At 36.2% G+C, this 27,064-nt stretch overlaps 2 protein-coding genes and 1 long non-coding RNA gene across 4 annotated transcripts; 1 reads left to right on the top strand and 2 right to left on the bottom strand.

The window, feature by feature from the left end:
- Nucleotides 1-1,360: 1,360 nt before the first annotated feature.
- On the bottom strand, nucleotides 1,361-11,552 carry LOC5579899 (zinc finger protein 771). 2 transcript variants are annotated; one of them, XM_021855985.1, is made up of 4 exons: nucleotides 11,451-11,552; nucleotides 11,246-11,380; nucleotides 10,281-11,184; nucleotides 1,361-2,244 (listed from the first exon to the last, which is right to left on the bottom strand). In XM_021855985.1, exons 2-4 carry the CDS (start codon nucleotides 11,354-11,356, stop codon nucleotides 1,946-1,948), a joined length of 1,314 nt encoding a protein of 437 aa, XP_021711677.1. In that variant the 5' UTR covers nucleotides 11,357-11,380; nucleotides 11,451-11,552; the 3' UTR covers nucleotides 1,361-1,945. The 2 variants fall into 2 exon arrangements, with proteins under 2 accessions (XP_021711677.1, XP_001657879.2); XM_001657829.2 differs by having other exon boundaries at nucleotides 11,246-11,502.
- Nucleotides 11,553-23,086: 11,534 nt separating this feature from the next.
- Nucleotides 23,087-23,681, bottom strand: LOC110678015. The gene is made up of 2 exons (XR_002501386.1): nucleotides 23,489-23,681; nucleotides 23,087-23,434 (listed from the first exon to the last, which is right to left on the bottom strand). It is a non-coding gene; the product is annotated as an uncharacterized LOC110678015 (long non-coding RNA).
- Nucleotides 23,682-24,961: 1,280 nt separating this feature from the next.
- On the top strand, nucleotides 24,962-26,554 carry LOC5579901 (10 kDa heat shock protein, mitochondrial). Its single transcript, XM_001657831.2, has 2 exons — nucleotides 24,962-25,291; nucleotides 25,628-26,554. The coding sequence occupies exons 1-2, from the start codon at nucleotides 25,289-25,291 to the stop codon at nucleotides 25,925-25,927; spliced, it is 303 nt and encodes a 100-aa protein (XP_001657881.1). The 5' UTR covers nucleotides 24,962-25,288; the 3' UTR covers nucleotides 25,928-26,554.
- Nucleotides 26,555-27,064: the final 510 nt, after the last annotated feature.

Below are 27,064 nucleotides of genomic sequence, written 5' to 3'. Positions count from 1 at the left end.
TTTAGAATAATTACACTAAAAGAAAACTAATTGTACTGGTTTGTTGAGTGTGCATCTCTGTGTGTTTGTGTTTATGACGATATGAGTTTGGGTATATGTACAGTTGAGTAATATATGAGAGTGTTTGTGGTCTTTCGTTTCAATTTCGATTGAGTGCACTGTTTTATAGAGGAATTTTAATATGTTTTAAACAGTGGAAGTGAGAAAAAAGAAGGTTACTTGTTATACGATGTAAATGAGCGTAGATTCTCCTATTTCGATAATATTCCGACTGTGAATTACCAGAACTAGGCGGAAAAGAGAACGAAGAATTTCGAAACATTTGATTTTAATCGATTTCTCTGTTTGGTTGAATTCCCTCCATGATTGTTGTTTTCTTTTATTTGTTTAAAGATTTTTATTGTTTTATTAATATATTTAATTCGAACTACTACTGCTACAGGAGGAACTAAGAAAAGTGTAAAAGTGTTACAAATGTGTATATAAATAAAGAAGAAACTACAATACAAGATTGCTAACATTTTATTCCAAAATAACGCAAAAGAACATAAATCTGTATGAAAGTACTTAACTTTGGCTCGTACCAGCAAAATTATTATAAACACAAAAATATATTACCAAATTGCAAAAAAAAACTGAACAGATAAGAAAAGTCAGTTGAACACTATCACAGCCTTTCTCGCTTGTTACCATTCCAGTAAACTGTTTCCTTCATTCGAAAAAAAATAAGCATTGTAAATCATTCTACACTTGTTGAAATAATTGAAAAAGCAGAGCTTATTCAAAAAAGCTAGCCATTTTCCACGCATCCAGTGACGCCAAAAATCTGATAGAAGTCGTTTTTTTCTAGTTATAGAGCACCATTTTGTTTTAGATGCCGCAGCCACTATCATTCGGTGCAGCTATCGAAACAGGAAAATATCATATTAGACACAGAGAAAGTGATAGTCCAAACCTAATTCCTATGTAGGAAAACATACTAGATTGTTTTTACCTCTCAATCTACAGGAAAAAAAAAAACAAATCATTGTAGGAATGGAAAAGTTTAAGTTCGCAACTTGAAAGGAAATATCAGCAAGGAAGCAATGACAGTTCAAAGCATACACAGAAATCATATAGCGAAAAAGAAAAATCAGCCAATTATAGAACAAAAATAGTTATTCTGAAAACGTAAACAGAATCAAAGTTTCGTAAAAAGCTAAACGTTCAACAAAAATAATCATTAACTGCGAGCTCAACAAAAAGTAACACAAAGCAAACAAACCAATTAAAACCCTGTGAAAAATGAAAAAGCAAAAGCGGAAGGAAAGAAAGAATGACATCCGTATTAGTACGAATATGTTTCCTTTATTTTTAAGCAATGCTGAACGCAAACTAGACGAAACAAATTGCCCAAACACAAGCAAAAAGGAAAACAAATACAGCAAAGAAGAGTGTGCAGGAGAAAGAATAAACTTGGAGTTATGAAAAAAATGGAGGCGAATGGAGAAGCAACAAAACCAACCAACCAATCGAGGTCAACTACACACAACTAGCCTATAAACTATATAGGAGCATATAATTGAAAAGCGAAAGAAAAAAAAAATACAAAACAAACAGAAAAATAAAAATCAGCTGTAGTGTTTTTAAAAATTTGAACGCATTGTAATTTATTTGTGAGAAAAGAAAAATTCCCCCATTCTTGTACACCGTATGAAAGTTAAGCAGCTCTCTAATATAATCTATTGAAGGTTCCTTGGAATCACTATTTGGCATGAAATTTGAGAAAATGGAAAACACAAAATGGATTTTTCAGAATTGGGGTTATTCTACGAGTGGCGTGAGGTGAGAATTGTCGGTCTTGTATAACGAGATGGCACGACACTTAGGCTTTCTTTCAAAAATCATAAGACCTTCAAAATTATCGCAACAGATCGCACATTTCTGGATCCCACCTTTATCGCCTTCAATGCTTTTTCAAGTGCCTTTTCAACCCACTGCTGTCGGCAAATTTGGCCGGACATGAACTGCACTTGTACGGCTTCTCGCCAGTGTGCACCCGCCGATGGATAGTCAACTTACCGGACGAGTAGAATCCCTTGTCACAGTCGGTGCACCGGAAAGGTCGCTCGTTGCTGTGCGATCGGAGGTGCACCGTTCGAGAGTAGTGTGTCCGAAAATGCTTCGGGCACTCGGAGCATGGGTACGGCCGTTCCCCCGTGTGGTAGCGGATGTGGCTCTTCAGGTTGCCTCTCTCAGCGAAACCTAAAAGTTGAAATTGATTGTGGTGAGTTACACTAAACCCAGTCAACATTTTGGTTGGTATAACTTTTGTTATACATCATTCAATATGAATCAATTCAATCGTATATAATGCACGAAAGTGGAGGCTATATGCGTACTTGCCCGAGAAGGAACAAATAAATCCCAATAACTTATGCATACCATATTTTGGTATCATACCAAAATTAGGTATTGCTCAGTAGTCAATACCTCAATTTGGTATTATAAAGGTCTTATTAATGTTCGAATCCTCTGAGCAGAATCTCAATAGAGAAACTTAAAAGTAGATGGAGTACCGTGTACCTTTTAATTCCGCTCCTGAATGCATATCTTTGACAGATACGCGTATTTCGACTACCACTTGCAGTTTTCTTCAGTGTCAGTTACTCGTATCCACTGGATACACAGTGGATACGAGTAACTGAAGAAGACTGCAAGTGGTAGTCGAAATACGCGTATCTGTCAATGATAAGCATTTAGGAGCGGAATTAAAAGGTACACGGTACTCCATCTACTTTTAAGATTATGAAGGTATTGAAAAAAATCTTTAAAACAATTAAAAATATTTGATTGAGGTATTAGACAGCTATTGAGGTCTGCTGGAGGTATTGAACTACTATTGAAAAATTTCACTTTTATATGAAAATCCATCAAGTATTATTGAGGTATTATAATACCTGATCTAGTTATCAGTTTGGTGTTCGTAGAATGTGCTTGAGATATTATTTGAGGTTTTTTACCTCTTATGCAGGGCTCATTCATACCTCATTCAGGTTGTAAGTATTGGGAATTATCTGGTATGGAATACCTTAGTTTGGTATTCAGAAGTTATTTTCTTCTGCTCGGGATGGCACGACTTTATCAGACTTTCTGCGATCAGATATACGATGCCAACAAACTTGAATGAAAATAAAAAAAAAAGGTTCGAGTCATGTTCAACGACATCTGTTATGTTGTTCTTTGAGGCCCATCGTCAGCAGATACCAAGTTTGGGTGGCAATTTTTTCTAAGTTTATTGCGATTTCATATGATGCTATTTGGATTGATATACGATCTGTCATTTTATACGACTTAACGCGATTCTATGTTGCACTATTTACTACATGTTTTGCTGTCAACACAGATGGTCGTTTAAAAATCGTATTGGGGATTTATATACAACTTGTGCTGGGGATTTATATACAATTTTGCATGATTATAATTCTCAGATTTTATTTAAAACAATATAGCGAAGAACTAATGATAAACAGTACTGAGATGTGCTTTAATTCCGTTCAACAGCAACAGCGTCCTAGGAAGAGATTCCTACTTCAAAGTTTTTTTTTTACTTTACTGTGGCAAAATTATAACAAATGCCGTAAATGCATCTGTTTTTCTAAACAGAGATACTAAAAGAAAAAAGTGTTCGCTCATTCCAATAAATAAAAAGGGCTCCATCCCATTACCCCGAACGCCATTACCCCGAACGCCACTACCCCGAACGCCACTACCCCGAAAGCCATTACCCCGAATGGGTCATTACCCCGAACGCCACTACCCCGAATGAGCCATTACCCCGAATAGTATGAGATACAGTACAGTATCTTGTTTTGCGTGCAAATATGCGTCTCTAATGAAGGCTGGTAATTAATGGCACGTAAAATTCGTCGGTAAAATGTTCATCATATATTTTCCCTTCTTTTATATGCCAGCTATTCTTTCGAAATATCTTGATGGCAACTATATTCTTCTCATTCTTTCTGAGACAGTGCCTGTTTATCAGCTCAGTGGGTACCTTCGCAATTCAAGGGTTCATTCACAAATTTCATTTCGCCAAAAATTGCCATTTTTAACACCTACCCACCCCTCGTACTTTTTTTTTGTATGGAAATTCTACATATTGTGAATGGGCTGTAACATTTTGAGGACAACCACTCACAAACTTTTTTGCTCCCTTCAGCGTTACGAAATTTGTGAATGGGCTTTAATAAAATAAGCCTTTTATTGACTGAAAGGAATTCGAATCCATAATTCTCAATATGGTGTTGCTTGACAGATGCGTAATCACCGGTATTTGGACTTGTTGGTGGTGTTCATAGCATCACGTTGTTACAGTGATCATTCACGTAATAGCTGCAAACATTTCACCAGAAATTTGCCCTTCTTTTTAAATAGGCTGTTCTTTCACGATTTTGTTGGATAAGCTAGTCACTAATATTTCCATATAGAACAGCTTTTTATAAACGAATATATCTTGAAGGCATTCACTAAAGTGATTCCTGCTATAATTATAATCGGAAATTTTCCATTTCTTTTATCTTCTTGTATTAAAACAGACATGTCTCTTATAGATTTTTTCACCACTTTTCTGCTATCATCATTTCTTCATTATCTTGAATAAAAAAAAAAATTTTTTCTGGTTATCTAACAGAAATTCAAATCAATGATCCCACAAATCAACAAAAGATTGACGCTACATCAGAGGCCGACGATTTTTCTAACATGTACAAGTGTACAAGTGCGATAGCGGAACGGTCGTCTATTAGGTTGGTTTTTAGGCGGGTTCCATAGAACAACACTTGCAGCGACTATCTCAGGGTGAACTTCCATTACCATCGTTTACGAAACAAAATCTTTAAGAAGATCTTAATCTTAATGCCCGACACCTATAAAAATGAGTAAAGGAAGTGGCTACCGACGTCCAATAAGAGACTCTACTACATCCTAATTTTGTGCATATTATAGCTATCCTTCTCATAATAAATTCACCCTTCTTTTCGAAATAGGCTGTTCTTCAGAGCATTGCAATTTGGCTGTGTGAATCTTCCCAAAATTAGAGGACAAAACTTAGTGTGTAAAAATTATTTGCTGAACAACTAGCTGCTTTTTATCTTCTAATATTTGAAAAATACATTTTTGACCCAAACTCGTGAAATACTCAAAAGGAATCGTACAATTATCTCCCCACTCTCTAAGTAGAATATGTCTCAAAATGTTATCCATTCGGGGTAATGGCGTTTGGGGTAGTGACCCATTCGGGGTAGTGGCGTTCGGGGTAATGACCCATTCGGGGTAATGGCTTTCGGGGTAATGGCGTTCGGGGTAGTGGCATTCGGGGTAGTGGCGTTCGGGGTAGTGTCATAGAATCATAAAAAGGGCATAATTCCTAGTTCCCCTCACAAACAATAATTTCCGTTTTATGCAGAAGAAAGCGGCGTCCAATATTTAGATAGATTGTACAGTTAGAGTGGCGCAAATTTTGAAATATTGGCTTGCCTATGCTAAAATGATTTTCATTATGGTAAATAGCATCCTCGATTCAGGCCTATACGGGTTGAGATTTATGTATACTACAGTCAAAGCTCGTTAACGACAACTTTTATTGCGATAAATCTCTCTATAACGACATTTTCAATGTCCATACCAATTTCAACTTTTATAGTGTCATTTCTAGGTTTCGACAGTTCTCTATTACGTCATTCGAATTATATTTGGTAGTCACTCAGTATAACAACATTTTTGCGTTCTTTCAATTATTTTAGTACACATTATGATAGCAGCGAAACAGGTTTTGGAGAATTAAACGATCATTGACACACGAGCCATAATTTAATCCTATTTATCTGCCTGCATTCACACAACGCGTATGATATTACAGTTCGTGGAAGATAACGAGCCACGAATGAAAACAAGACAGACACACATCACCCACTTTTTGGTGCCGATTACTGCGTGTTACCACTTGCAACATTCGCAGACACACTCTCATTCTGATAAAGAAACAGAGGCGAATATTTTTCTGTGCTATGTATACAACCAAAGGGGTGTTTGATTATCCAATTGATGATAATTAAGTTGTTTAGGATTGCATTACCAAGCTTTCTAACACTATTTTCAGATGTTTTTCCAAGCAACAGAAAAAACATAATTCTTAGAATAAAAGATTGCTGAAAAAGCTCAAAGTAAATTTTCTGACAACTAGGTTATTGTCTCAGACGCCCCTTTCGTTCACACCCCCTTATTGGCATGAAAATCCTTACTACAAGACTAAGAAAGCTTTTTCAGAGTGTCTGCTCATTTACAGCATATCCTGATATTTCCAGGTTTTTTTTTCAGGTTGAATACAAATATAAACCTAACAGGAGGGGATTTTTTTTTTATTTCCGTACAAAGTGGGCCGAAGGGTCTCAGATTTTCATGAAACTTTTTCCACAGGCAGGGCTCATCAATATATGAATAAAAAAAAAAATTGAGAAAAATTCAGGGTCGCTTATTTTCCCGGAAAACTCAGTTGGATTTTTTTGTTTTCCTCTGACACTACTTACTTTGAAAAATCATAACTCAAGTTGAACTGAAAGTTTTCCATTAATTGGAACATAGTTTTCCCGGCTTTTCTTTACGAATTTTCTCAACGGTGGAAAATTTTGTGGAGAACTTTTTCCAGTTAACATTATTTTTATTCCTGAGAAAATTTGCTTTCATTTTCATAAAAAAAAACTTTGTTTCTACGATGCTTCTTTCTTGAGCTATGATTTTTCAAAGAAAAGGCTCAAAATGGTACATTTGCCAAATTGGCCATAACACACAAAAACGAAAAAATACCATTTCATTTTTTTCAAACGATCAAAGCTTATGAAATTACCTACTCAAAAATATTTTTTTGAAAATTTTCCACGAGTTGGAGCATAGTTTTTCCGGCTTTTCTTTACGAATTTTCTCAACGGCGGAAAATTTTGTGGAAAACTTTTTCCAGTTAACATTTTTTTCTGTTTCTTAGAAAATTTGCTTTCATTTTCATAAAAAAACTTTGTTTCTACGATTGTTTCGTTCTTGAGTTATGATTTTTCAAAGTAAGTAGTGTCAGGGGAAAACAAAAAAATTCCAACTGAGTTTTCCGGGAAAATAGGCGACCCTGAATTTTTCTCAACTTTTTTTTATTCATATATTGATGAGCCCTACCTGTGGAAAAAGTTTCATGAAAATCTGAGACCTGTTGGCCCAAACTCGTACGGAAATTAAAAAAAAAATCCCCAGTAACCACGATAAAAGAATTTGATTTCCTCATTTGAACAGACATTTCTTTAAGAATATTTCGATGACTTTTTTGGAATTCTTTTTGACATTAAGCCAAATATTACTGCTCGTTTTACTGTAGTTTTTATTCACCTATAACTCCGATTATCTCTTTAGGGATTTGTTTAAAGATTTTTCACTAACTTTCTAAGTAATTCATCCTAGAATTTCGTTTTAAATACGTTTAATAATTTATTCTGAGATTTTTTCCTATGGATAGCCACAGAAATTACTACGGAAATTTCATCACGAATCCATCCCAATATCGTTTCATACATTTTTCAAGGAAGTCCCAAAGTCTCCAGAAATGTATCCATTGATTTTCCTAGGGTTTCCTCGAACATTCCCATACTTAAAGAATTAAAAATTCCTTCAGTAATTCTTCCATATTTGTTTAAAAAATTTCCCAAGGGTATCTTCAAACAATTGTTGCAGTATTTCATCTAGGGATGTCTCCAGGGAAATATGAGGAAAAAAATTCAGAGTTTTTTGAAAAAAAAAATCTTGAGTAACCTCTGATAAAACTTGTGTGAGTTCTACATCTGGATTCTTGATGAATCCTTGGATTTTCTTAATAAATTGCTAAGAATAGGGCGATACAAATTTGACTTTTACTTTTTATCTTCCTTCTTTCAAAATTTTCGGGGCCATTTTGGCTTAAAAATTTCCATTTTTTCCATAACATTTCTTAAGAATCCGATGTGTTTTAATATATTTTTTCATTTTTTTTTTGTTGATTTATTATTATCCGGATCCACTCCCTCTCAACCAATTGAATATCGATGGGTCAAAAAGTCAATAAAATATTTGTGTCGGCCTTACTGAAAAAACAACATTCGAGTTGTGATATTGAAGAAATTTCTTGAAGAAAATCGGACAGAATTCCTTTAGAAATTTTTCTATGAATGATCGGGCCAAGAACTGTAATAATTAATGTAGTATTATTGTCTGTTTCATTCACAACAAAACGCGCCGCCAACTTTCGAACAGACTGAAAAAAATCATCGCCAGCAAACCAATCAAAGCAGGTGCTTTGCTTTTGTGTTGGCAAGACTGGGGAAACGTCAGATGCCAGAAAATAAATCAAAGGAGGTGATTTGCCATTGTGTTGGTAAGACTGGTGTAACGTCAAATTCACAGCGGTTGCTTGGCTGGCGACGATTTTGGCGACGGTTTCACCGGCGACGATTACAAATCGTCGCGTCCGATAGGGTGCAAAATTTACAATACCTGGTGTGGAACCTTGAAAGTTTTGAAAAATTCATGGAGATTTTGAAATTCTATTTGATTTTTTTTAAGAAATGTTTGAAAAGCAGCAATAATACTTCAATAAAATGCTGGAGAAAAGCCTAGAGAAATCTCTGGAGGAACTTAAAGTTTCTGATGGAATTTATCGAGGAATTCTTGGGAAATTTTATAATAGATTTCAAGGAATAATGAGCAGGAATTTTTGAGCAATTTCTTAGAGTAATCGTGGACGAATTTCTAAAATAATCCTTACGAATATTCATGTAATAAATGATAAAATCGACGTGCTCTGAAAAATGTTGAAACCTTTTTTTTTTCAACACAGGAATAAACCTTTGTTAACAACTTGAGAAAACTGTGGAAGAATCAGTGGAAAATTTTTCCACTGTGGATTTTTTTTCGAAGTAATTTATGTGAAAATTACTGTTCTGGTTTGCCAAAAAATTCTTTAAGTGGAATTGGTTCCGAATGGTTATGAATAAATGAAATGTCAGACATAAAACAGTTAAAGTTAGGCCAAAACAAGACAAATATATGAGATGAACCAGCGTAGGGCTGAAAATCTCAATATAAAGAAAAAAAAAACTAGACAAAAAACGATAAATTGATTTTCCCTGAAGAAGACACAATCTTAGTGTCGAAACGTTGGGTTAGAATAAAACTCGTTTGATTCATTCCACTATTGAACGATACAATCTATTCCTCCACAAATTATTCCAAACATTCTTCGAGAATCATCTGATAATAATTACATAGAGAATTAATCTCTATGGATGTTCTAGAAGCTTCTCATAGAGGTTCCATTTTCCATTGATCCATTGTTTTATTTGTTTTTCTAACGATTAAAAAAGTTTCTTGTGACAATTCTTACAGTTAGCTTAACAGGATTTTCACTATTGATATTCTCAATTGATCTTGAAACGAGCCTGAAATTTTGAGGGTCATGTATATAAATCACGTCAATAGTTTCTGCTGATCTTTTTTTTTTGCTGAATCATGGTTAGGACAATCCTTTGACTATCCTACCCACGGAGATGAACCAGCCAAGGGCTGAAAATCTCCCTAATAAAGATAAATAATAATATCCTACCCAGCTGTTTTTGTGCGTACTACATGATTTTGCGAGAAATACTTGAAATACAAATAGAAATTCACAATTCACAGCTAAGGAGAATTTTGATTATTTTATGCGGTCCGTATCCGTAATAGGGGTCTACCCCGTTTGGCATAATGTAATTTGTCATAATGCCGTTTGACATACAGTCGTTGGGCACAAAGTTGTTTGACATAATAGTTGTTTGGTATAAAAGTCGTTTGGCATAATTCAAAAAGGAAGATACTGCAGTGGAGCTATTTACAAAATGCCACACAAAATCCCCCCCTTTCCAATATTCTTAGGCAAAACACTTCACTACCGCTATATGTATCACTGACTCATGTTCTGTTCATGTTCTAGAGTAGAAGCAAAACTCAAAGAACCTTCTGTTAAAAGATGTTGCGTTGCCTACGTCCCAAACTCCAAAACTCCCAGTGTATTATAGAAGGTTTGAGTTTCCAAACTTATACTTAAGACTGACCCCTTTTTACATCATTAAAATAAAATAAAAAGAGATTTTAGAGACTTTCTACTAAAAATAGACTTACATTAAAATAAAGACCATGTCTTGTTTAGATCGAAAATAAAAAAAAATGTGTATTAGAGAGTGTTGATTCCATACCTTTCCCACAATGCGGACACAGGTACGGCTTCGCTCCGATGTGTGTTCGCTCATGGGCCGTTAGGTTCCCCCGTATATGGAACCGCATTTCACAGTGCTGACACTTGTAACGCTTGACCGCCGAATGGATCCGTATGTGGCTGCGCAGGCCAACTTTGTCCTTAAACGTTCTCTGACAGTGAGGACATTTAAACGGTTTGGGTTCGGTCATATGTGCCGATTCGTGCTCATGCTTTTCATCCAGGACGTTGAATTCCTGGAAACAGAACTCGCACATCAGGTTGTGCACCGTCGGAAGAGTGGCCAAAGTGCCTGGAACGTACTGTTCGCCGCCCTCGTCGGTAGATTCGGCAGCCTGATGGTAAGACTTCATGTGCCTTTGCAAGAGGTGAAGTTTCTTGAATGCTTTATTGCAGGATTCGCAGCGGATGGCATGGGCTTCCTCCGAGGCCGTAGCAATGGTTTCCTCTTCGGCACTTTGAATATGTTCATGGATAGGGCCCGGCTTGATATCCTCTTCGATAGAATCCGTTTCAGCCGGTTCAGCAGTCACCATTCCGTCGAGGATAACTTTCCCCTCTTCAATGACGTTCTCTTCCAGTAGTTCTGTATCCTCTTCCTCTTCCGGTTCGTCTTCCGAAACGTCTGATCTTATGACCAGGTGCTCCTCGAGAATGTCCGCGTCAGCTATTGTAGTGGAAATTTCAGCACCTGGAATGGATTCCGTTTTAGATGAAATGATTTCCACCGGAATCGCGGCGACTTCTTGGCTTTGGGCAACTTCCTCACGGTGAGAGGAGCGACTTATACGAAGAATGTTATTCTGGATGCATTTCTGTTTGAATAGATGTGCTGCCTTCAGGTCGTCGTAACACGGTATGCAGAGATGATCTTCATGCTCAACCTGAGTTCGAAACATAATTTTGTTAGAAAAGTTATTAGATTTACGGCAGATTTATAAGTACCTCAACTCCGGTGACGGAGGTGAACATTTGATCCAACCCATTCGGGTGCTGGTAGATGGCTACCATGCCGGACCCACGAGTGCGGCATGCTACGCAAGAAGCACTACTCATGGACCTCTGGGACTTGCAACGAAACTGTAGAAATCACCTATTTTAGCCAAAATTTTTAATTTTTAAATTATTAATTTGCTGGTTGTTTATTTACTTTTTACGGAAACTGACAACTCTCAGACAAAACATTCAGCAGCGTGCTTTTGACTCTAAAATTCTATTACACAAATTCGGTACTGAATAGCCCTTTTCATTGTGACAGGTCCGTGTCAGAGTCTACACTGTGAGACAAAAGTACCCTTTAAAGGGTAAAAAAGTACCCTCTTTGAGAGAAACTAGTTTAACTCATAAAAAGAGTAAACCGCCTGTACTCATTAAAGAGTAAAGGGCTTGTACGTCAAATCAACGAGTAAATTTTACCCATTATTCGAAATAAATTGTTTAGCAAAGTGGGTAAAATTCACTCTGTTTTATTTGCTCATAGTTTCGTCTTTTTAAAACAATTTCAATCAAAAACTAACACAACAAACGCTATACGTTAGGCTAAATTATATGTATTTATTAAAAGCCATTTGAAAAATAATAAAAATAATTGATTGGGATCCTCTTCTTTCATTATATTCACCGAAGGAAAAAAAATAACTGGATGGTGGTAACTTTCATCGACTGGAAGCAAAGCCGGAAATAATGCTCTGCGGATTATGTGTCCTGCATCAGTTGGTAACTTAGTGACTGGTCCAAATAGTCCCATTGCAGGCATTACCGTGAAAAAAAAAACAGTACATCTTTGATATCGGAAGATTTGTTGCCTCCTAACTTCGTCTTCGATTCCATAATTTCCATTCTAAAAACAATCATTTTATCGATTAGGATTTGGTGATCTAGTTAATTAATTCTACTTACATTTGAAGTATGTTTGATGCTCTTTCCATTACTTTCTATCCACAGTTCTCGCTTCTAGACCATGAATGATTAATCTGAATCACTTCCCCAAACTTCAAGAAATTTTTCACCCTTTAATGGGTAAATGCTTTGAACTTTGAAATGGGAGAAAAATACCCTTTATTCAAAATTTGGAAGTACTCTTTATTTTGACATTTCCATATAACAAGAAAAAATGGGTATTTTTTCCACATTAAAGGGTAATGTCGAGTTTACAGTGACACGTTGAAAACTCATTCTACTACTTAAAACCAAGATGGCGTCAAAATCCAAGATGGCCGCCAGATTTTTTCACTCAAAATAATACTCCTATTCTTCATCTGACTCGAAAAATACACCAACTATTGAAAACTTGTATCTTTGTTGTACCAAAAATGATGTTTGCATTGATTGCACTCGCCATATACGTCAAAATCGTGGAACATGTTTTAGAAAATCGTTCATTTCATAGGGTAAATACCATTGCACACCTAGTTTCTGTAGCCTATCTTACGCAATTTTTCCTCAGCTTTCTGATGGTGATCTCAGAATTCAAAACGAGCGGTGCGCTAATGGTGAAAAAACGATTTTTCTAACAAAATTCAAGATGGCGGCCAAATTCAAAATGGCCGCCGGATTTTTTTTAACTTCAAATGAAAGCTATATCCTTTCTCTATACGATGCCATTAAGTTTGGTATGTGTTCCAAGGGAAATATGAGACATATCACGTGAAGAAATACCCAAGATTTATCAAAAAATGGGCTTTTTTGCAAACTGTTTAGCTAGCTGGCGTACGAGGGGTCCACCAATTTGAGAAAACAAAAAGGACCACCCTTAAGTTTTATCGAAAGCTAGCGATCAGAGACATAAAATTGGAATTCTAACGATGGGTGCCGATCGCGGCCTGGTTTCAGCGAGAATTGCTCATCTCAAAAACTAAAAAACATACATCGCTGAAAATTTGACAGTTTACGTAAAATTTTCTGAACTTTTAAGAAAAAATGAGAGCAGCAATAGCCCCTTTGGTCCCGAGGCCTTCGAAACACAAAAAAACGGAAACTTTTGAGTTTTTTCATGTAAAAAACACAATTTTTGTGAAATTTTATATTTATCCCGAAAAGTCAAAATCTTTAACCTTCATTTCGTCCAAAAAGATTGAAAATCGGTCAAACGGTTCAAAATTTATATATTTTTTTAAAATAAAAATTTTGCAAAATCGCGATTTTTCTGGTCACCCTATTTCGGAAATGGTCACCCTAATCAAAACATCCAAAAATACGTGTATCCTTACTTCGGATAAGGAACAAAATAGCAAATTTGCACGGAATTCGGAGACCCACTAGATCGGTTTTTCATGGAATGGCTGAATTTCAACCCGATTTCTTGTGGCGAATTTTCATAAGGGGGTTCCTATGTTTATCGATAGTCCATTTGCCTGAGTGTAGTTCATGCTGGCGAACCGGTTCCGCTTTCCGTTGTCGTTCCGCTATCATTGCATTTGGGCCTTTACTTGAGCTGTACGCTTCTGAGAGCTGATTTCATAACGTACAAACAGGGATTGAATCCTGAGAAAATTGAGAGAATCTCTCACGTATCGCTCTTTGTAACTATCATAACCAGGGTTGCCACATATACAGATTTATTTGTATTTTACAGATTTTTTCAAATATTGTGTGACCAAGAATCTGTATATGCAGATTACAGATTTTTTGAAAAAAGCAGATATACAGATTCTGTATACAGAATTCTGCCAAAATTATACAGATTTATACAGATTCAAGAACCAAGAAGAAAATACATACTTTTGAAAACCTTTAAATTCACCCGCATAGAAAAATACAGTTTCCCTTATATTAAGAACAGTAAATATATCCTATCTGTAAAGGTTAATGTATTTAAAACAATTGATTTAATGTTCAACAATATGAATCTTTTCGCGCTAAACAATACAAAACGGATTGAGTAATTCATACCAAACTGTAACAATATATTGTACTGTGCAAAAATAGTGAAATGATATGGGGATATACCATGTGTCTAATGCAAGGTGAAATGGTTGAAATGTACCGTAACCTTTTCCCAGATGCCTTGTGCAACACACTAACACATGTGTGTATTTTACTATATATTACTATTAGTTAACAGTTTGGCAAACAGTTGCATGCACTGGTATTTGTGATGCACGTAAGCTTCCAAATGTTCATAGCTTTGCCGTAGCTGCCATGTTTGTTTTGTTTAAGAAAAAATATTCCCAGTCACAATTTACATCGTTCGTGAAATTTAGTGGTCAGAATACGTCCGTTCAGCTGAAAATATATGGTTCATTTTCGGCGCATACTAAGCGGACAGGCTATCCTCGTGATAAAACTTCCTTTGACTGCAAGGAAACACGGAAGAGAAGCTAAAAAGTGAACGTGCTGGAAGCTGGAAGAATCCGAAGAGAAACAGGACTTTTCGTGGCCCAATTTTCGACTTTGAAATTCGTCGCTGAAGTACTGGGTTTGCGCGGTTCGGATGGAATGAAACACCGCGATTGGAGCACAAAATGATGATTTCCTCTGGAAAAGTAAGCAGAAACGGTTTGAGTTTTAATTCATTTATTATAATTGTTGTTTTTCTCATCCCTAGAACGGACCAAAAGTTTCTCCGCTCTGCAAAATCTACGTTATTGTTCCGGATCAATCTAGATAGCATGTGAAAGAAGTATCAAAGAACATTCTTCTGAGCATTTTACCACGAATTTTACTTGAGAATCATTTTAATTTCACTATACAAAAAACATAGAAAAATATGAAAAAATAATTGTACGTAATTCGATCATGTTTCGATGTTTTCAATAAACAAAATAACAAATGCAAGGATGAAATAAATATAAATTTAAAAATGTTTCATGTTGTTGATTTTTCTCTTATAGTAAGACCGAAACGGCACAATACCGTTAATGGGTGAAATACCATAAAATACCGTAAACCGATAATTACCCTTACATTATTGTTTCCAATGAAACTTTATAATTATACAATTCTTACACTGTTTGCTTAACAGTTGATTTGCGGAAAAATGGATAGTATGTCTACCACTTGCCAAACTGTAATCGAAAAATTTTGTTCGAGAAATTCGTCATTTTTTTTATGGTTACATAACTTAACCGCCTATTCTCCATACTGTTATTTACCCAATCACCATTTCCCGAACTGTCAAACCCGTTTGCGGTACGGTTGTTTTATTGTTTATTTTGTCGGTTTGTGAAATGATTCTGATATTCTCGCAAACGGTCGTGGATGTTTTGGGAAATTATTCTAATACGGTTCCTGATTATGCGGGCAAGCTAAGATGTGACAATTCAGCATTGTAGTTACAAAGAATAGGGTCCTAAAGCACTGTCCCAATTTTAGTGCCAAACGCTTAAGTTTAGGCCAAAAACGCATGTCTACTCAATTTTCTAATGTTTTCCCCATTACGCGTGGTAAAGATGGACAAATTATGGGTGAAATTATGAAAAAAATCCACGTGCTCGGCTGGGATTTGAACCCAGGACTCTTGTATGCTAGACGAGCGCTTTACCAACTAAGCTACCGAGCCACTTGGTGACCCAATAACTGAGTTGGTTACCAAGTGGCTCGGTAGCTTAGTTGGTAAAGCGCTCGTCTAGCATACAAGAGTCCTGGGTTCAAATCCCAGCCGAGCACGTGGATTTTTTTCATAATTTCACCCATAATTTGTCCATCTTTACCACGCGTAATGAGTTAATTAATTTAATAACCATGCGGATTGGATTACCGAATAGCTCAATATAAGTGTCAGTTTAATGTTTTCCGTTGGTTTAAGCCCAAAAAACATTTTTTTAGATTTTATCACATCCTTTGGCTTAAACTCAAATTTTGGGTGTATTTAGTTTTCCGTGTCCCTTACGAAATGTCAGACAGGAACAACCCCAGTGGTCGAACTAAAACCCCTGTGGTGTTTTTGTCGACTAAGCGAACGTCAAACATGATCAAAAGTGTCAAGATTCATTCATGAACCAAATTTTTAAATTAAAGTTTAACATGTTATAGCCATTATTTGAGCGGGAAAAATTGCTAAAGTAATTACAATAACATGCTTTTTCGTGTTATTAAATAAAAACAAGATTTCATTAAAAATTTTAGGATCCAATTGGAATTTCCTTAAATTTCTTATGTAATTCTCCTGTCTATCTTAAGTTCTAATGATACAGTTTTAAAATACAGATATTTTTTCTGCAAGATACAGAAATACAGATAATTCAAGGAAAAAATACAGATTTTAATGTGGCAACCCTGATCATAACATGCTGCACATTATGAGAGACTGTTTATCGTATACTGCTACAACTTTGATCAGATTGGGGGGATAGTAGTGCATGATAAAACCCCTCTAAACATGCTCCAAGCCTGGGGGACACTATTGCTATTGGTAGTTCGTGCCACTAAAGAAAAACACCTATCCCCAACGGTAAACAAGTGAGAAAAATTGATTTTATCATCGCTCTCTCTTTGGGGCTCTCGCTCGCTGCTTCCATTTATCAGACTTGTTACACATTGCGATACAATGACGATCGTGGACCGCAACAGATGGAATGTTTTTCTTTGCTTGCTTTGATCGTGCTTCATACTCAAATGAGAGCGAATTCTGCAATGCCTGCGTACAAATCAAATGGAGCTGTCACTTTTCCATACGGAAAAATGCGCCGTTCAATTTTTGCGATAGTAAAATTAGTACCTTGCTCATACTGGATCAGTTGTCAAAATTAATTTGGTACAAAAGATAAATTTTACTTCTGCGCTTTACGTTTCAGGTTCATACCACGCAATAGGCATAATGCCTCACCAGCATAGAGATCGCTGGGGAGGAAGAAGAGAAATGTCATTGAAAATGTTTGTTTACGTCCAAAATTCATGTTTTATTACCCAAAAATTAGGTCATAATCAATGAACTATTGAAGTATTTTCCATTGTCATAATCATTTTGACCCTTCATTCTTGCGATACGCGTGATTTCACAACAAATTTAACCACTAATAAAGAATCCGGAAGTTCATAACCTATGTTGCCAAACACCAATTTTCCAATTTTATCCCATTAATCGTACATGACACTGGCCGGACCTGTACATTTTCGAAGGAAAAAAAGTTTATCGTGTTTTTCAACGATCTCTGATCGTCTACAATATAACTATTCCGAGAAAAAGTGTAAATTGTGTACTCCTTCCTATAGGCTAATATTTTCAAAGCTGAACGATCACTTCGACATCTGGTGGCTAGTAGGAGAACCGTCATAAAAGAGGTTGGGTTGAAAACGCACCGTGTGCAGCATAGGAAGGAGCACACATATTACACTTTTTCTCGAAATAGTTATGTTGTACACGATCAGAGAGCACTGAAAAACATGATAAACTTTTTTTCCTTCCAAAATGTACAGATCCGGTCAGTGCTCATGTACGATTTGTGGGATAAAATTGGAAAATTGGTGTTTGGCTACATAGGTTATAAACTTCCGGATTCTTTGTTTGTGGCTAAATTTGTTGTGAAATCATGCGTATCGCAAGAATGAAGGGTCAAAATGATTATGCCAATGGAAAAGGGTTCATTCATTTATTTCATAACGCCAAAAACGACCATTTTTGACACCCACCCACCCATTCGTAACGCTTTTTGTATGAATAGTCTACAAATTTTGTTTGAGCCGTAACATCGCGAAGACACCCACGGTAGTTTGCAAATACAGTGGGATTCCGTTTTTGGCAACAAAGTAGAAATTTTCAGTTGCCAAAAACGGAACCGTGCCAAAATCGGAACCCTTATTTTAAATTTTATTTTTCAACTACTGGTTTTGAAAACATCATTAGAATGTTATTACATCATCCTTATAGAACCATATGGCATAAAGACTTCTGAACGGTTCACTTCGAAGCAGTTTCCCTAATATTGTACTATGCTATGGATCTATAGCGCCGAAATGTTAATTGTGGCAAACGTTCTACATCCATGCTTTTTACGCCTAAACGTCTTTAATGATTTTTAGAAGCTTTATGTACACTATTTGTATGAGTGGGCCATGTAAAATTAATAATCGCAAAAGTGGCTTATATACAAGAACTGAACATTTCCCTAAAACTGTGTAAGAATACGAAAAAAAAAATGTGTTACTGTATTCATACAAAGACGTTTTTAAGTACAAATCAAAAGCCCTGGGTATTGATTTTAGCTAAATTTAGCTAAACATATAAACATATAAAACATATATTTACATATATCCATGTTATGAAACCTCAAGAACTTGATAGGAATCTTCAGGTGCTCGTAAGTAATCTACAGGAAAACGCTAAGGTTCCGAAGCATCTTGCTAAGAATATATAGCAGCAATATTGCCGAAAATTCTCAAGTCTCCAAGGAAAATTTTCAAATGTTTTTTATTCTTAGGTTAGGGTAGATGTACCAATAGTGGAGGTACTAAGCACTATTAAACTTCATTTAACCGCCTAAATTCAAGAAGCGAAATTAATATACATGTTAATGTTGTAACGGGAAATAACGACCCTTGACTTAATGAGAAAACATATTTCATCGTAGTAATCCACGGCATGTCAGTAAAAAATAATACCTCCACTATTGGTAAACTGTTCCTTTAGTTGCGGTATATTTTTAATTTGTGTTCTTATAGTTGCGGTATCCGTGGTTTTCTTATGGGATTCTCCACTATAGGAACACTTTACCGCAACTACAAGAACAGTTTTAGCAATTTTAGTGATGTGTCATCACTTTTAAAGCAATTTTAACGCTCTTTTCAACTATTCCGTTTATCAACAAGCCTATACGTCGATTGGCAGTGTCGGTTCTGCGGCTAATGTAATAAAATTAGTGAAAACGGCACTATTGCAACTATAGGAACACCCACAACTAACGGAACACTTACCCTACCACTGGCACTCCTCCAATTCCTTTGGAATCCTTTTCAAAATCTACAAGATTTCGCCAGAAATACTCAAATTCGCCACCACAAACTCACATTTTCCCGCTAGGAATTACCAGGATGCCCTAGAAATCTTGAGAGTTTATTAGGAATCACCAAATTTCGGACTTAATCCCCAATAACCAACTATACATTCTCAGGATCCCACAAAAAACCCAAGTGTCCGCTAGGAATCTGCAGACATTCTCAAGAATCCATTAAAACTTCTGAGAAGTCTCTTAAGGACTAAGAATCTCCTAAGGATTCTCCAGGCTTCAGTTAGGAAACTCATAGTCCCAGCTCGCAAGGAACATTTTGTTTATGTTGAGACCCGTATTCTTGATTAAAAATCTTGTACCGAACTCGTCTCTTAAAAATCTAACGTCTTAAAGAATTTCCAACAAAGAGGGAACGTAGCTCTAATTAGTTGTCACAGAAATATTAATATACGCACTAAAACCACAAGCAAAAAGTTAAAATACTCTTAATCGTTTTTATCGCACGCTTCAATTATTGAGAATAAGTTGTAGTTTGGACTGTGTTCGCATTTGTGCCGGTATTGAATGGAACATTAGAATTCTTAAAAAATAATATGCAATATAGTAAAATCTTCCCTTTTTACGGATTATATGTTGCCATTTCTGCAATTCACTAGAATTAAGCAATTTATTCTATGAAATTCTTTAAAAGTTATGATGCACGACATATTGTTGTATTTTCATTTATTACTGCGTTGTGTTTTTCATGCGCAATGTATGTAACTCCACAAAAATAACAGTGAGCTAAAAAGGTGACTTTCAGTTGCCTCATGTGCTTGTGCTCTGTTCAAACAAGCTGTTCCAAAACTGGTTTTGAAAACATCATTAGAGAAGTGATTTTTAGTGTACCCCCTACTGGCAGACCCAAGTGGGCTGGACACTTAATAGGAATGCCTAAGAGATTGATCTCTAGTTGAGATTGTGGTGGAGATGAATGGCCTTATGAAACGTTGCGAATGCATGACAAATGACCATCCTGAAGTAAATAAGCGCGTACGGGAGCCCTTAGTAGTTAATGAGATTTGGGGGAATATCAACGAAAATGAAGATCTGGAATGTAATCGGTGTGTTATTGACCTGCCATTCAGATAAAAAAAGCAACAGACATGATAATATTTACAAAAAATTACAAATTTTAATGGTATTCAAAAATGTTGCCAAAAACGGATCCATTTTGTTGCCAAAATCGGGGGGTGCCAAAAATGGAGCATGCCAAAAACGGAGCATGCCAAAAACGGAATCCCACTGTACCCTTTAATGGGTAAAAATTCACCCATTTCCGCTACACTGAACGAAAGCTTCTGCCGTGTAATGAATGATTTGTAATTCACATGGCTACCAATCTCCATATTCTTTATTTTGAATGAACATGGAACAATATGATGCATCCATCGTCAATCTAACGAAAATTATCCGATTCTAAGATGATTTCTTATCTATTTCCGTATGAATTTAAGCAGGTAGTTGAGTTATACTTATTGAAATGAATATCATCGGCCTTTTGACGGATTGTAATTTCTTTCATGCCCCGAATCAAAAATCATTCAATTATCGTCTAAACTATCATACAAAAGTTGAATGATCCTAGATAGAAAATCATCCTTGTTGACAGTCTTAATTTAAGTATGGCGCATGCAGCGTGGTCACTCCGAACTTCTTCGTAAATTTTGCAGGTAATTGCATTTTATGGTAGAATTATCCAAATTTGTACCTTTTTTAAGCATTTGTTTACTCTTAGGCTCGTTTGACCGCCGATTTCTGAACCGCAAACCACTCAAACTCGAGGATTTTGAAGAATAAACAACTCTCAGCATGTATGCGGCAGGCTGTCATCTTTTCCGGCAGTCTATGATAATAATTATTAATGATCACTTATTCGTTACATTGCTAATAAATCTCCAGGAATCGTGTGAGAAATAAACTATATGTAATTTTATGTTATCTCTTTTAATTATTAACCAGCATGCAATGGGGTTTGTTTACAGCTATGAATGATAATCATTCATATTCATTCAGTTTCTAGAGGGATTGAAATCATTTCAAGATTGGATGATTTTCATTCAGTGCGATATGTAAACAGATGATTTCAACGAAGATGAAAATCATCCGGAATGTGTCCGAAAATAGGTATGGGGCTCGGATGAGGCAAAAATCATTCAATTAGTGGCGGGAGATTTCGTTCAGTGTAGAAGTGCCTCTCCACATTTAAAGAGTAAACACGGTTTACTCTTTAACGGGTAAATGCGGTTTCTGTCAATGAATGGGTATTTTTTTACCCTTTTTGTAAATCTCACTCACGGCATAAAAAGGGTAAAAAATTACCCTTTTTGGCATGAAAAGGGTAAAAATTTACCCTTTTTGCGATTAACAGAAATAAATAATTATAATTATAACCTCAACTAAAAAGACCATTGAAATAAAATTGTCTAAATAAGGTGATTTTATTATAGAAATCAATGGTTTACAAAATTAATAACTTATCAACTAAGTAAATTTGATTTTCACACCATCTGCTCCGTCATTTGAACGGTGGCTGGAATCATCTGGCATCTGTTGTAGCCTGCAAGAACAACGATAGTTCAAATTGAATTTATAATATTGATTTTAGTGTATAGCAATTCTTTATGAGTGCATAACTTACCGCTTGTTCAAGTATTGTAAAAAAATAGTGGAGCTAAAATAAAACAAACAATTTATATTTAAACTTAGCAACTGCGCACAAGACATCTGATATTTATGAAACGTGTGCTAATTGCCAGATGATGATGGTCGTGTAGGATTGTTTTTTCGATTGTAACTATTTTTTCACCCATTAATGAGTAAAATTTTACCCGTTTTTATACTGTATGCGAGTTAAAAGAAAGAGTATTTTTTTACCCATTTCATGATTGTGAAATTCCCCCATTTTATGACAGATATGATTGCTATTCGATAATGGGTATATTTTTACCCATAAAAGGGTATTCGCAAACCACCGTGCCCACCCACCCCCTTCAGCGTTATGAAATTTGTGAATAAGCCCAAATAGTTTAATAATTAATTGATTATAAGCTAATTTTTGGGTCGAAAAATTGAATTTTGGACGTAAACAAACATTTTCAATGACATTTCTCTCCTTCTTACCTAGCGACCTCTGTGCTGGTGGCGCATTAAATTTGCCTATGCTACACACGGTGCGTTCTCAACCCAACCTTTTTTTTTGACGGTTCTCCTACTAGCCACTAGATGTCGACGTGATCGTTTAGCTTTGAAAATATTAGCCTATGGACTTCCCGCATAAACAAGAACTATATCAGTACAGTTTCCCGAAAAATCCACAACAATTTGCAACAATATCTGAAACATTTTGGTTACAATGAAAAATAACAATATATCCACCATACCCGAAATGTTTTTAACAATTCGACAAACGGTAAATAGGAAAATCACAATGTGGGGAATAGGCGGTTAAGTTATGTAACCATTTGAAAACGTCGATTTTCTCGAACAAAATTTCTCATCAATAGTTTCCCAAAAGGTAGATATACTGTCCATTTTCTGGCAAAATCAATGTAAGCCAAATAGTTTTGATAAATTTTGAACCATATGTTTCTAAGGGAAATAAATAACGTATGCATAATTATTGGATTACGGTGCTTTATTGTATTTTTACCCTATCCCATACTGGTATGTTAGTGTTATACCATAAGAATCAAATATTTGAATTGAATTCATTATATATTTATTTTATTTATTTATTTATTTCGTCAATCAATAGTAGACTACACATTTGCTTAATTCTATGTTGTATTACATCTTAAGGAATTAAAATATTGTCTTAGAAATGATGAAACAAATTAATACGTGAAGAGAAAAATAATGCTTCAACTTGATCAACTATTTATTCAAATCATCATAGTTCCCTCAATAACTGCCTTCAGTTGTACATTATTAAAGCACAGGTATTCCTTGTTTCATTGTTTCTTTTGAGAGATACAGTTATACAATCAATGCAAAAAATGATTGTTCCAGTCCCCATCCTTATTTAATATCTGTTTTTTATTACATTTTTATAATTACTTGTTAACATTTCCATTATATCTTCAGATTCACATCAGTATCCGGCTGTAGCTTGAACTTTTATTCGACAGCAATCCAACTGAACTCCTGAGGCTCTAGCTTGACAGAGTAACAACTGGAGAATTCGGTTGAATGATTAGTAGAAACATAACTAGAATTGCACTTTTTAAAGATTCGAATTAAAATAGAAAACCAGATCCGCTACCAGCCCTGCGATGATTCAATTAGTCAGGGTGTTCATAATGTATTCTAAGCGGGGCAGTTCCTGGAAGTACTTCTGGATGTTGTCCTTCCCGTTGGCACCATTTCCGTTCCACACCAGCAAACCGTTGTCCATGTAGAGCCGGGTCATCTGATGCCGCTTCTTGGCTACTTTTTCGTTGTACAGTTTGGTGAATTGGGTCCTAAAATGTTTAATGAATTCTCGTTTTTATTCAATAATACGAAAGAGCATGTTCTTGCAACTACTTTAGCAAGTTTTCCCGCTCAAATAACGGCTAAATCATTTTTTAACTTCAATTTCAAAAATGGTTCCAAATATCAACCTTGACACTTGTGATCTTGTTTGACATTCACTTTTTCGACAAAAATGCCACAGGGCATATAGTTTTAACACTGGGGTTGTTCCTATCTGACATTTCGGAAGGGACACGGAAAACAAAATATACCCAAAATTCGAGTTTAAACCAAGGGGTGTAACAAAATCTTAAAAATCATAAAAAAAATGTTTTTTGTACTTAAACCAATGAAAATCATTTAAAAATTGAGTAAACATGTGTTTCTGCCCTAAACTTAAGCGTTTGGTAATAAAATTGAGACAGGGCTTTAAGACCCTATTCCTCCTCCATTCGGCAAGCGGCATCGATTTTGGTGCGCAGTTCCTACGGGGATTGGGTTTGAACCAAACATCCAACAGATTGGCGAAATAAATGTACTTACTGGGTCGATCGCAGTTGTCATTTTTTGATGTGAATTGCTGTTTTGTAAATATAATTTCAGTTTAACTCGACTGTTTTCCTTTGACGGCAATCCTACGGCGATTTTTTTCTACACTCAACGCTAGATTGTCGCTCACAAATACCAAAAAAATGTAACTATTTGTCGAACTGTTAAAATGTAGTTCAATATTGTCAAATCCAAATGTGTGAGTGTGTTGCACAAATTAAAACAAAAACAATTTGCCGAATGGTGGCATAATGTTTCCACCATATCTTGCTTGAATCCATTCCCATATAATTTAACAATATCAGAGCAGTATCATATATTGTTACTGATAGGTATGGGTTAATCATACTGTTTGAAATGGTGAACAGCTTTGAAGTCCATATGGTTATACATAAAAGCAACTATTTCTGATACATTAACCGTACCCGTTGTTCTTAAAGTAAGACAAACTGTATTTTGCTATGCGGGTTATCCACGGTCTTCTTTTATTGTCGATTTTCTTTTTCTTTTCCGCTCCAAATGTGGGCCGCGTTTACAAGGAACATTGAGTGGATGAATGCACAGCGAAATCGTTCTTTTTTGTAAATATGGCCCGCATCAGTAAAGGTTTCCTTCCCGCTGGAAGTTGCAGCGTGACGTCATTATTAGATTAGATTAGTTCATAAAGAAAAAATATCAGTAGTGTTACCCAAGGTTTTTATAATGATACCTTGGTGTTACCGGTACTTAAGAGCACTGCCGATCTTTCACTTTTTTCGTCTCTAAAATTTCTAGAAACGTCAGCGCAAGCTGCCACCAGCTCTCGGTTGTTTGCCTGTTTCTCTCTTCGCTGATCGTCCGTCGCTCTTCTCTCTCCACAGAAATTTGTTCCGCACATTCGCTGTCAAGTTGTCTTTCCAGAAAGTCGCGTGGTGGAAGTCAAGTTCCCGTTCCTCATAATCGGACAGAGATTTTCCGGTTCAGTGAAAAGTTATAAGAAACCGTTTCCCCCTTGCGGATCATCAATTTCATTTGCTGAAAAGCTTGTGTTCATAGAATATCTTCAATCTTCCTCAAAAAAATGGTAAGTAGCTTTGATGTGTTTTCGATAGGAATCTTCCATGATTGCTTCATAGAGAAGAATGATGAAATTCCGTTGTGTCCAAACTTATCATGATTCTGGAATATATTTTCTGATTTTCTTATCCTTCACGATAGTTTTAAAGATTTTCATTGAAAAAAAAAAGTTGTCCTCACTTTCTGCATTTGTATTGAGAATCATGTTAGATTACGTAACGACACCGCTTCATGTTTTCATCTTTCTCGAAGCATCGTATGCTCTTGGTAACAAGCGTATAGGAAGTAATCGGGTTGAGGTTATGTTGTGTCCTACTAATCAAGGTTCCTGACCTCTCCACAGGCCTCCAAGCGTTTGATTCCTCTGTTGGACCGTGTGCTGGTTCAGCGAGCGGAAGCCCTCACGAAGACCAAGGGCGGAATTGTGTTGCCGGAGAAGGCCCAATCCAAGGTGCTGGAAGGTACGATCGTGGCGGTCGGACCCGGTGCCCGCAACAGCCAAACTGGCCAGCACGTTCCATTGGCCGTGACGGTCGGCGAAAAAGTCCTGCTGCCCGAATACGGCGGCACCAAGGTCGATCTGGGAGACACCAAGGAGTACCATTTGTTCCGCGAGGCGGACATTCTTGCCAAAATCGAATAGAACCGGGAGTGCGGTGATGACCGTGGTCGTCCAAGGAAGAAGGCGAATTTCATCCGAGTACGACATCCGACGAGGAAGGGAGAACTGGTCGAGGTACGACTTTGAAGCTTTTTAATTGTGTAACTCTAGAACTTAAGGGCGAGGGAGGGCGTCTTTTTGTTTTCAAAAGACCTCCTAGAATAGAATTGTTCGGTAATCGTTCCGTGTGTGATTGAGGATTAGGTTGAATGAGTTAATCCCCTCGGCACATGATCACATAAAGCATTTGCATTTAAATCGATTGAGCTGCTGTGATGTGTTGTTGCCGTTCCTATCTCCTATAAGTTTTCAATCGTGTGGATCACCAAAGATTGGCTGGCCAAACTTTGCTGCTCCTTCCATGATTGAACTTTTCCTCTGTAAATCTTATGGAGGAGACTTCCGGAGATCCAGAACTTCTTCTGTATAGGTGTCGATTACTTGCTAGGTTACCGATACACACTTGAACGGACTGGTTTCCCGTCTCGAAGATAGGTTTCCGGGGAAAGATTGCGCGAAAGAGAGGAGATTGAACATCGACTAAATTAGGGCTAGAAGTACGATTCTATTAGTTTATTTTCTGTTAAATAAAAACTAAACCAAAATTAATGGCAAAGTCAATTAACTGATAGCTAAATATCCGAAATCCTTCAGGACTGGTAGCGACGAAGTTCTCAAAAATTAAGAACTTTAGAGACCTTATGATACTAAGATTTAAAAAGAATCAAAAATACCAAACAGGGATAAGGAAATCCGATCAGACATTTATCATATGGGGATTTTTTTTATTTCCGTACGGGTTTGGGCCGAAAGGTCTCAGATTTTCATGAAACTTTTTCCACAGGCAGGGCTCATCAATATATGAATAAAAAAAATGAGAAAAATTCAGGGTCGCTTATTTTCCCGGAAAACTCAGTTGGAATTTTTTGTTTTCCTCTGACACTACTTACTTTGAAAAATCATAACTCAAGAACGAAGCATCGTAGAAACAAAGTTTTTTTTTATGAAAATGAAAGCAAATTTTCTCAGGAATAAAAAAAAATCATAACTGGAAAAAGTTTTCCACAAAATTTTCCACCGTTGAGAAAATTCGTAAAGAAAAGCCGGAAAAACTATGCT

The sequence above is a fragment of the Aedes aegypti genome, chromosome 3, assembly GCF_002204515.2.
Source record: "Aedes aegypti strain LVP_AGWG chromosome 3, AaegL5.0 Primary Assembly, whole genome shotgun sequence".
Lineage (NCBI taxonomy): Eukaryota > Metazoa > Arthropoda > Insecta > Diptera > Culicidae > Aedes > Aedes aegypti.
Note: the sequence above shows the minus strand (reverse complement) of the source record. Positions and strands in the feature narration are given on the sequence as shown.